General features: G+C 46.6%; 3 protein-coding genes across 3 annotated transcripts; all 3 read right to left on the bottom strand.

Annotated features, from left to right (window-relative positions):
• Positions 1-121: 121 nt before the first annotated feature.
• Positions 122-4,684, bottom strand: SARC_05771 (hypothetical protein; the record flags this gene model as incomplete). Its single annotated transcript, XM_014300347.1, has 6 exons — positions 2,618-4,684; positions 1,781-1,919; positions 1,259-1,527; positions 884-991; positions 416-733; positions 122-226 (listed from the first exon to the last, which is right to left on the bottom strand). The coding sequence occupies exons 1-6, from the start codon at positions 4,448-4,450 to the stop codon at positions 122-124; spliced, it is 2,772 nt and encodes a 923-aa protein (XP_014155822.1). The 5' UTR covers positions 4,451-4,684.
• A 1,762-nt stretch (positions 4,685-6,446) lies between these two features.
• Positions 6,447-7,799, bottom strand: SARC_05772 (hypothetical protein; the record flags this gene model as incomplete). Its single annotated transcript, XM_014300348.1, has 3 exons — positions 6,447-6,632; positions 6,936-7,024; positions 7,550-7,799. The coding sequence occupies 3 exons, from the start codon at positions 7,797-7,799 to the stop codon at positions 6,447-6,449; spliced, it is 525 nt and encodes a 174-aa protein (XP_014155823.1).
• Positions 7,800-7,914: 115 nt separating this feature from the next.
• Positions 7,915-9,336, bottom strand: SARC_05773 (hypothetical protein; the record flags this gene model as incomplete). The annotated part of the gene is made up of 2 exons (XM_014300349.1): positions 8,840-9,336; positions 7,915-8,394 (listed from the first exon to the last, which is right to left on the bottom strand). The coding sequence occupies exons 1-2, from the start codon at positions 9,125-9,127 to the stop codon at positions 7,915-7,917; spliced, it is 768 nt and encodes a 255-aa protein (XP_014155824.1). The 5' UTR covers positions 9,128-9,336.
• Between the last annotated feature and the right edge of the window lie 1,566 nt (positions 9,337-10,902).

The following is a 10,902-nucleotide window of genomic DNA, read 5'->3' on the forward strand; positions in this document are numbered from 1 at the left end:
ATATAAATATATAAATTTATATGAACACACACAAACACACATATATATAGACGTATATCCATATGGCTCTAGTTTAATTGCGATGTGCTTGTGAATGCATACGAGTGTATCGATCGAATCATTAAATACCTTCTAATACCATGTCGATAATATGCGGATTTGGATAAATTCGATACCGTTCCACTGCAAACCTGAATTTTTCGCAGACAGCGTGGAAGTCGCCCGCCTGTGTATTTGTGACCGTTGTTGTAGTTTTAAAAAATAAGCAAACTCAAACGCTGCCATTTTTGGGATTTTAAAATCCTCAACGTTTCACGACTAGCTTTCAAATGATCGCGTAATCGAGGCAAACGAACGATATTCTCTTGCACCACGATTGGAACCCTAGAGAATTCAACACAACAAAGATACCAACCTCCATATACGACACAAGTATAGGTTTGATCGTGATCGGATGAATCTTGACATGAGTCGCCCGCATCCGCTCAACGAATTCCCAGCTTAACTCTGTTAGGTTGCGCTTCGCACAAATATACACGGCTGCGTTATAAGGCCCACTCTCGAATCCAACAACCCCTCCCCTGCCCTTGCTCGAATTTGCGTTGTTCTCATACAGTTTCAACACATCCAGCAGAACACTGTGTACATCGGACTCTTGTACTATGCTCCCCAATGTCACCAAGAACGCGCCATAGAAAGGTGCTCCGTGGCTAGGCACGTTTCTTCGACACTCCTGTGGAAAGTTATTGCAATGGCGTGTTATAGATATGCTGAATGTTGTGCCGATGAGGCAAAATCAGACACATGTGATTGCGATTGCTATACAGACCACCTTGGCGACGAACATCAACATGCATGTACAAAATGCAAGACAATGAAATACCTTTGCGAGGGCTGCGACATCCGCCACGGTAGAGTTTGGCTGGAACCTAAGGCTGTTCAGAAGTTTGATGTAGAAACCTTCGGTGTATAATTTAGTCGGAATCAGCTCCTGTGTTGCAGTGAGGGATGCGGGGCAGATGGTGTGGTATGAATAGGAGAGACCGACCACAGTACTGTTCTCAGTGCAACTCTTAGGGAGTTCATCAAGAAACAGATAAAGACGCATAGCTGGTAGAATCCAGCGCAGAGGCGATAGCAACTCAAAGCTCTCTCTAGAGGACGAGTGAACGTGCAGCGCGTTTACATAAATCCAAAGACTTGCATACGACCATGACACGGGTGCCAACTACTGCGAAACGACCGGCGTGCGCCTTACCCTATAGAGCGATGCGGTCCAGGCGAACGCTGGCCGATCCTCTGCTCGCGAACAACTCTCCATCACTGCCAGTAGTAGCTCGCCCTGGGCTGCTTCCGTTAGGCGCGCGTTACTTGGCCCATCCGCCAAGAGAAGGGACTGTCTGACAGACTCCGTATCCATACAAGTCACATCCGACATGACCTTCCGAACGGCGTCGTAGTGCTTAGCTATGCCAGCAGTGACGACAAACTTTAGCCTCATCATCAGCTCCAGATTGTACTGAGAACCTGGGTAGAGTGACCAGTGACGCACATGAGTTATTGACCTAAAAAGAGTCAGCACCAACTGGCATGACCGATTCATCTCGGAACAGCTTCAGTACCGACTGAGATGGGTGGTCAGACGCTTGTCCACGCGCATACAATCTAGTTGACCAGCATGCGACATAACTACCCCGAACACAAACACGCGAGACGCCGGTGCCAGACTGAGCAGCGAGAGTAGCGTACAACCAAAACCGGTTTGTTCAAAGGTACATACCGTACATGTTCGCGTTTCCGTTGTTTCGTTCAAATCCCAACTGCTTCCTCAGCGCTTCAAACTCAGTGAGGGCACCGCTCTGAGCAGCCAATGTGGTGCACGCCATATAGGTTCGATGGGTAGGGCTCAGACCCAGCACCTAGCAAGCGCAACAGGAACCATTAACATACACGTTTTTTCACGAGGATCTTTTTAACATATATATACTTGATGGGAAGGTACAGAGATATCTCTAGAAACAGACTCAGCACCTAGCAAGCGCAACAGGACCCTTTAACATACACCCTTTTAACGAGAATATTTTTTGAAAAACATATGCTTGATGAGAAAGTACAGAGATATAGCTAAGAAAAGCCGCCCGCAAGAGGCACTGCATGTGCGCTGAGCGCTCAGATATGGGCGTGACGTACACTAATTGTCTAATGTACTCTATATAGGTAGTCTACCAATTGTCTAGTGTACTCTATATAGGTAGTCTACCAATTGTCTAGTGTACTCTATATAGGTAGTCTACCAATTGTCTAGTGTACTCTATATAGGTAGTCTACCAATTGTCTACTGTACTCTATATAGGTAGTCTACCAATTGTCTAATGTACTCTATATAGGTAGTCTACCAATTGTCTAATGTACTCTATATAGGTAGTCTACCAATTGTCTAATGTACTCTACATAGGTAGTCTACCAATTGTCTAATGTACTCTATATAGGTAGTCTACCAATTGTTGCTCGAGCATTACTTTTGCCCGCAATGACATTGCGGACGCGGGTATCAGCTCAACCACACGGTACCCTAACCTCCGAAACATGGACACATGTCGCACTGTGCCAGACCTACCTTCACATGGCCCAGAATATCCCAGGGCACTCGCACATTCACACGCTCCAGTTGGACAGCCATATTGAGGAACGCGTCAACAATCGCCATAGACAACGGCGGCATTGCCTGCATTCCCTTGCCTCTGCCACGTTCCATGAGATCCCATTCGCTCTTCCTCTGCACCGTCCCCATGTCGCGAGATACCGGCGGTTTCCTTTTATAGCCAACATGAATTGATTCCAATGGCTCATCCGCTCTATCTTCCGTACCTCCACACACTTTACCGTTCGAATCATTGCCCGCTTCACAGAACCTATCTGCCTGTCTGAATCCAACCACGCGGGTCTTCGCCGGGGCTAGTCCGGGAGTGGTGTCGAGCCATGCGTAGCCGTAGGCCGTTACTATGTCTCGTGAAGCCCTCTGGTTGATGTCCCAGAAGACCTCACTGCTGATGCCGGCACAGCCTTTAGCATCACCCCGCGCCTTCAAATTCAGACCCTGATCAAAGCACCAGCGCATGAGCACACGCGCTTGGAAGTAGCTGTGGTCGTGCATGACGGAGGTTATATATGACGCGGCCAATCTCGGCCCTAACGCCTGTTTGGTCTGTAGGAGTGGGCCCACCATCTGCGTGACCAGTTCATGTCTCCCCTGGTGGTGGTACTCCTCGGCGAATCCCGCGTAGATGGTCTGTGCATACATTGTGTACAGGTGCCCTCTGAGCTGAGCCTGTTGGTGGGCTACCTCAGCACGCTCGTCCAGGCCAGCTAGTTTGGTGTTGATGATATCATTGGCGTTCTTCCAGGCAGGCGCTTCGCGTACCGCTCGGCTGTTCCGGAGCACTGCCACGATCTTTTCCAATTGCGAATGGTCTGTGTGTTTCGCGCTTGCGCTCAGAAGACCAAACACAATCTGCTGCTCGATCGCAACCGGGCCCTTCTCCACGAAGTCGAACAGTTGCTTCACCTGGTGCGGGCGAGCCCTATGCAAGACTTCGCCGGCCAATACTTGCACAGTTGCCTCGGTAGGTACGACGGGCATATGGCTCAGTATCAGCTGGAGATAATCAAGCTTGGACTGCATACCTCCCGTGGGAGTCTGAAGCAAGCTGCGCAGGAACAGGTCCCGTTGTGCCTCCTGTATGAACCGGGGATGGTCGGACAGGTGTCGTAGCGCAGGCTCTATTGGATCAGCAACGTGAGGCTTTGTGTGGGGGAGCTCAGCTGAATCTCTGGTCACTGACACGTGGTTCGACTCAGGCTCGGCCGCTAGTGGGTGGGTTGATAGGCTGGGCGACTCTATTCTCGGTGCCTCCTTTGTGAGAGCACGGTTCTCAATGCCTAGCCTTTCATGTGACGGTCCAGGTTTACGGTTGAATCCCAAGATCTCACCCCGGCACGCCAACAGTTGCTGCCAACTGCGCTCCGCTAAGCGTGCATCATCTAGGCGCACTATCTTGCTCACCACTTTCTTCATACTGGGATGTATAGTTGGAGGCTTTTGTGCTAAGGTATCTACGTTACCCACACAGTCGCTGCCATTTGGCACATCTGGCGGTTGTATCGTAGCGTCTAGCCCGGGACTTGCTGTGGTACTAGAACTTCTGTAGCTTCGTCGCCTTGGCAACAGATAACTAATAGCCGACCCTTCATAATTCTCTCTCGTTGCAGATCTGCTGCCCATACTTAAGAACCGCCGCGTTCCAATACATGAACTTACGTGTGTAGCTATGTCTGAGGGCTTCCGAACTATACGCATACCAACCCCGTTGCTGACAGAAAGCTGTGATTTTTGTGTACATGCTATTACATAGGATAGAACCCTAAAAGGTGAAGACTTCCGTAAGGCCATTGTGCTAATACTAATGGTGATATAAACGGTATCATACAACAAACAGACATTAAACTACACTTGTCTGCCTCCGCCAATATATACAAATTCTAGCGAACGACCTCACACCCCTACGCTAATTAACATACATCTCGATATGGATCGTTCCGCTATTAGTCTATTAACCGCACCTGTTCTCATCCGAAAGTGGCAGTGACTTTATCCATCAGCATACAGTACGATTGTAATAGTCTGTTGTATACTTTGTTTATCAAATACACAATAGCACATAGCACCTCTCGATTATATAGACTATATATTTTATAAAGCAGAGAAAATGAATATCATGTCAGCTGCCTCTCACAGACCTCTCAGACTTTCACGACAATTTATGGGTCTCATACATAAAAGTTTAACGTAAACGTGTCAATTTCAAAACGTGCATTTTCTATGCAGATCAAACATCTATCGAGTTTGTATGGAAACAAAAATCGGTCCGGTTCATCACGTCATATTGTATATATGATATGGGTGGTCTTGGGTTTCTAGGGATTTTGATCTAGCATGTCAATATCTCTTATGACCCTCTCTAGATAAGATACGAATATAAATGTAGGTCGAACGTCCGAAGGGCTATCTCTTTAATCGATTTCATTGTATACTGCATAGGACTATAGGGTTGTGATATATTGCTGCCTGCTCTTGTCGATATACCGCTCGTTCTGTACACATCAGTGCACGTTACTATAAATTGATTTATCAGTTGCAGCCACGTGATTAATTAGCTTAAGCCGATGAGTTTAATGGCTCAGCACAATCTACATCGTTGTATACAGCAATATAATAAACAGGGCCGTGCCAGCTTGAATATCGCAAGGCCTTTTTCAGGGTGCAGGGTCTCCTCTGTGTACAACTTATATCTACCACTGATACAGTTAAAAAAGAGGTCGGTGCCCTTTAGTATGAAGACTTAGCAGAACTCACAAGGTTGTATATAGCGATCTCAATCATCAGGGCAGCGCAAGTTCGACGATCGTATATGCTTATGGATATCATAGATAATATCAAGAAGTATTGCTACTATTTCGAGAATTCCTCAAGGCTCCTAAATTTGTACCGACAAATTTATCTTCTATCGTGTTATACATGTACCCTAATATCTTACTTTCTATTATAGTGAACTTAATTCGAAATACTCGTGAATGACATCCATTATAAATTCAGTGCAGATTATAGTTTTTACACGTTATCTCAACACGTGTTGATGGACAATTGATGTGCGTGTGTATATAGGCTTCAAGCAAGTTAAAAGGACTCGCTTAGAACTTATCGGATTTTATTGATTCAATCGATCGTTGTCTGCACGAGTGAATGTAATAGAAGCGTCGAGGCTGTGTGATGTATATAAGTGTCTACAAGAGCAAACTTCAAAACTGAACAGACATTACAGCTAATACTCGGGAGCCAGCAAGCACTGTTTGTTCTGAGAATGCTCTTGTCATGTGCAAATCTATGTACACGTGCGAAGGTAAGGTCCGCAACTACAAGTCATGAGACGGCCTGTGTGAACATGCCTTGGCAACCCTGATCATTGTATTAAGCCGTGCTTGCTCTCACTATTCGCCCTCATGTCTTCGAGAAGCATATGAAAATCACATGCTTGTAAAATAGTTTCGATTGGCTAGCATGGTTAGCAACTACCTGTGATGAAAACCATAGCCCAGCTTAGTCAGTACCGGCTTGGCGTACAACACTCGCAACAATTTGAATGCTAAGCCAGCAATCTACTTGTGAAACGGTTCTTCTACTATTTCGGAATATGCTCTACCTTCATGTTTTATTAAATACAGTCATTCTGTGACGGTTTTACCTGTTCTCTATCGTTGCCATAGAGACCGCCACAGATACGAGCTACGTCCATCTATACTATAAATGAACGCTATTCTTTTCGCAAGGCCTGCCTGCGATATACACGACTCGAGATATCACCCGCGATTCTACCCCCCTCCAACGGCCCTTAGACAGACAAATGAAAGTACTCCGCCAGAAAGGCAGCCAGCACACGCATCATGTCCATTGTTGCGTCGGGGTCTATGATGCTCTCATTGTCTTCCAGCTTGTGCCAGAACTTGGGGAAGGGCCACTGGATGAGGTGCGCGATGGGCACGTTCCTCTCGGCAAAGGGTGTGTGGTCATCGCCTATCTGTGAATCAACAAAAGATTATGTATGAACGCATTAGCGAGGTCTTATATGAAGCCTGAGAGAATCTATCGCCTCCTATTAATGAAGAGATTCCGCTAAGTCTAAGTGTAAGCTAAAAAAACCAAAGTACTGGCTGGCACATAGTCGCGCGTGCACAAAAGGAGACCTAAAGCAACAAACCTTCCGCACTGTGAAGCCTGCTCGGGATTAGACCTACTACGCCGCTTGCTATGGAGGTTACACATCATGATTCACTTCTACGACTGCGCGTCTAGAAAGATGGCATGTAATATAATTAACTACCTGAGGCCGGCTCAGCGAATTCGATATCGGCTGGAAGTACGGATGCCCCACGGTGTCACTCAACTGCTGAAAACTGCCCAGTTTATTCTCTGGGGGTTAGCAATAGAGCACCAGTATAGTGTCAGAGAACATTGTGCGCGTGTAGTGAGCGCTGACATATACCTTATACCACAACCTACACATCCATTTGACGGGGGGTGACTGAAAAAGCTATACACGTTGCTATCTGGTGGATGGTGCGACCAGCCTAATTGTTAAGACTCAGTAAAATGCGAGCTTCTTCCCGTCCCTCTCCTGACCTGTGACACGGTGCCGTAGACATACACAACTATCCGGCCCTTCCCATGGCCATTCACTCGTACGTTCATCCTATCATTGGCATATACATCCATGTACAGGTCCATTTCACTCGTACGTTCATCCTATCATTGGCATATACATCCATGTACAGGTCCATTTCACTCGTACGTTCATACTATCATTGGCATATACATCCATGTACAGGTACATTGGAGCCTAACGCCCCATTCCATCCCAACACAAGCCACCAGCTAAAGCACCGCGATATGTTTTTCAAGCAGAAACGCCTATTACTGTACTCCACGCACGCATACCTAGGTCAATAAGGCGCATGAAGAGGAAGTCAGTCGAGGGATCGAACGAGTGGAAAGTGGGTCTAGTGCCACCGATAAGGTCGAGCAGCATGAAGACTTCAATGCCCTGCAAGACGGTGTAATTGCTACCGCTAGTACCGTTCGCGGAGCCGTCGTTTGACTGAAGTTCCCCGTCTGGACTGGACATAGTGCAATAGGTTGGCTCCGAATTAATGTACTGCCGCGCAGTACGCGCACACGCGCGGGCCATACGCGTACAGTCTGCAACACATCTATACTGCCCAAAGCTCTCGCACAAAATCGCTTGCATGCTCAGAAAGTACTTCACCTTCCCGATGCGGGTTGTCATGGGAACACATCGAACGTCAAACATGCACACATCCATACCTAGCAACATCGCAGTGTGCATCGCCTGCCCCATCCGTACCCGAACACGCGAAAGCATTCCTGCTCTCCCACACAGCCGCCAAATGCCTAGCCCCATATATGGAGTCTGTCGCTGTCCACTTCTCGAACGCCTCCTCCCCGTCGAAGAACACAATCTCGAGTGTCGTATCGTTCCTCACACTCAACTCATCCGCCTGGGCCACCTTCAGGGCCGTGTCCAAAATGGAGACCAGGTGCATGATCATCGCACAGGGTACTGCCGAGTCTGACGCGCCAATGAAGGTCTGGCTTTCGAAGAACTTAGAGTCGTAGTGAGCGGCCAGGACAAACCGCCTGGGTTTGGTTGGGTCTAGAGTGAAGATGAGGTTGCGGAAGGTCAGCGCTCCCAGGGGCGTGATGGCATTGAACTGATCGACGGCACTGGCCCAGCCTAACGCCTCGAAGTGGTCTGTCAGGTGCTGTGGATGGTGGTTGGTCGATGGGGTACATAGGACAGTGCTAAATATAACAAGACAAGGAGTAAAGGACTTTCCATTTGACGATTGCGGTGTACTAAGTTGTTTGTTGCATGTAGCTAATAGTGCTCGGTCAGTCGCTGTGGAGCTATAAAGAGTAGGTATAGGTATGAGTTACGGGACAAGGTGTAATCTACCAGAGGTTGGCCATGCATTGATATCATGCAACCAATGACAGGTGAGCTACACCCAGGTTGCGAAAAGGAAAGCTTGGTGGACCGACAACGAGGCTTGCGCGTACTTCTAATAATTCGTCTTCAGACTTGTTGGACATATCGTGTGTATCTACAGTATGGGCCGGTAAAGATGCAGTCACACCCTATGTCGGGTGTGCGACACTAGATAATACTGAATCGTAAGCACACTTGAATACAGAGGTTCAGCCCACCTTTCGGACATTGTCATGCCCAACAGAGCCCACTGTGCGAGACACCAACAGAGGGTCGAGTAGATCATCCCAGAAGACGTCTATGTCTGGCAAAGCCGCTATCTTTATTAAATCAGCGCGTGTCAGATCCTTACCCGGCCTAGCCTGCGGCGTGTAAACCATAAACCATAGAAAATGAGGAAGTGATCGGTAATTGAACACTGTGGCATGAATATTAGTAGGGTTGGTCTTTATTAAATCAGCGCGTGTCAGATCCTTACCCGGCCTAGCCTGCGGCGTGTAAACCATAAACCATAGAAAATGAGGAAGTGAACGGTAATTGAACACTGTGGCATGAATATTAGTAGGGTTCACCAGTAGGTTTATAGCGGATATGAATATTAGTAGGGTTGGTGCGGATACGAATACTAGTAGGGTTAAAAGCGGAAACGAGTACTGCACAGAGTTCTGGCAGGCTTCAAACTTTTACCAGCCACCTGTGAAGTGTATTGGTTTCAACCAAACCTTTGGAACCGGTTGCTCATCGGGAGTATTGGAGCAGTCTCGCACTATTCGCAAAGAAGTACCAAGCTTACGAGACGTATTACTCGATTGAGAGAACTCGTACCTGCCACGGCAGCATTTGCAGGTCGAGTGGGGACATCTACAAGCCGATTTATCATCGATGCACAAACGGTGCGTGCCGACATACAACTACGAAGATAGTCGACATATGAATAGAATCTCCCTTTAACGACACAAACCATCGCTTCACAGTAACGCTGGCTGATAACTTGCACGTGCACGGAAGTACCCACAGAATGACCGGTTGTGCAAGTGTATACGCAGTGACAAAGGACAGGCGCACACAAGCACCGAAATTGCTTCATAACTAATGGTGCGATACCTACGTAGCGCTAGGTAATGAGTATGCGCACATGAGCGTCCTAGTATATGGCTTTGGCAATTTGCAGATATCTTAACGAGATTTGTAACTAGCTAGACCGTCAGAAACCTGATCGAGGTTGCGGAAGCACGCTTGTAGCGTGCAACGATGACCATTCGGGACACTTGATTAGCCAAAGGCAGTTAACAGCAAGAAAACAAGGTGGCAGATGATAGCAAATACACCAGATGATAAACATGTCCATGAATTCAACATGCCAAAACGAATTCAATGGACGGCCGAGGCACAAACTTGGACGCACACCGAAAGCGTTCACTCTGTACATCATCTGAAAAGGTGTGCATTGATGTGGGGGACCGAAGGTTTATATTCCCACGATAATAATAATAAATACTTTAGAAGTTGACCGCCACTGGAATCTGGAATCGGTGAATTCGAGATTGTGGCTTTGTGAGGAATCATATAGAAGCGTATCCATAAATCGCCAGTTCAAGATTCGTCAACATATGCATATACGTGTAGCTAATGCGATATTAAACGATGGTAGCTTACTTCACATTTTGAGCCAGGCAGTGCGAGAATGCAACGCTAAGGTACACGAGCAAGCAAATATACATCTGCAAATTATGAAAATGATATCTGCGTTCATGCAGAAAAGTACGACATACTATATCCAAATACCGAACATTGATGCTAAAACATACGATTGTGCACAGAAAATATAGAAAGACGTATATTACATCCACACAAAAGTCCAAATGTACCACGCAATTGGAGTATAGTTGATCATGTTGGCGTATTCTAGTACACGTAAACGTACAGTCAAAAACTTGACCATATAACGAGATATAAAAGGTCGTGATGACAAATTTCTAACAAAATCCAACCCTCATTGTATTCAGATCGCTTTATTAAAATACAACATGAGAACTCTAACCCAAAGTTGATGAGCACAAAATATCTCAGCAACAGACCAAAACGGATCACAGATCCCTAGAAGAAACATACACAGTAGTTCAGAGACCAAAAATATCACGAAGCATTGTGATAGTATGACATCAACAATACATATGCGAATCAAAAGTGAGAGTGTACAAGGTTTACCACGTTAAGATGCATCGCGCATCGAAAATCACAGGGTTTACTTTTGCGTTTAAATAATTTGACTACCAGCAAC

The sequence above is a fragment of the Sphaeroforma arctica genome (assembly GCF_001186125.1).
Source record: "Sphaeroforma arctica JP610 unplaced genomic scaffold supercont1.383, whole genome shotgun sequence".
NCBI classification, from domain to species: Eukaryota; class Ichthyosporea; order Ichthyophonida; genus Sphaeroforma; species Sphaeroforma arctica.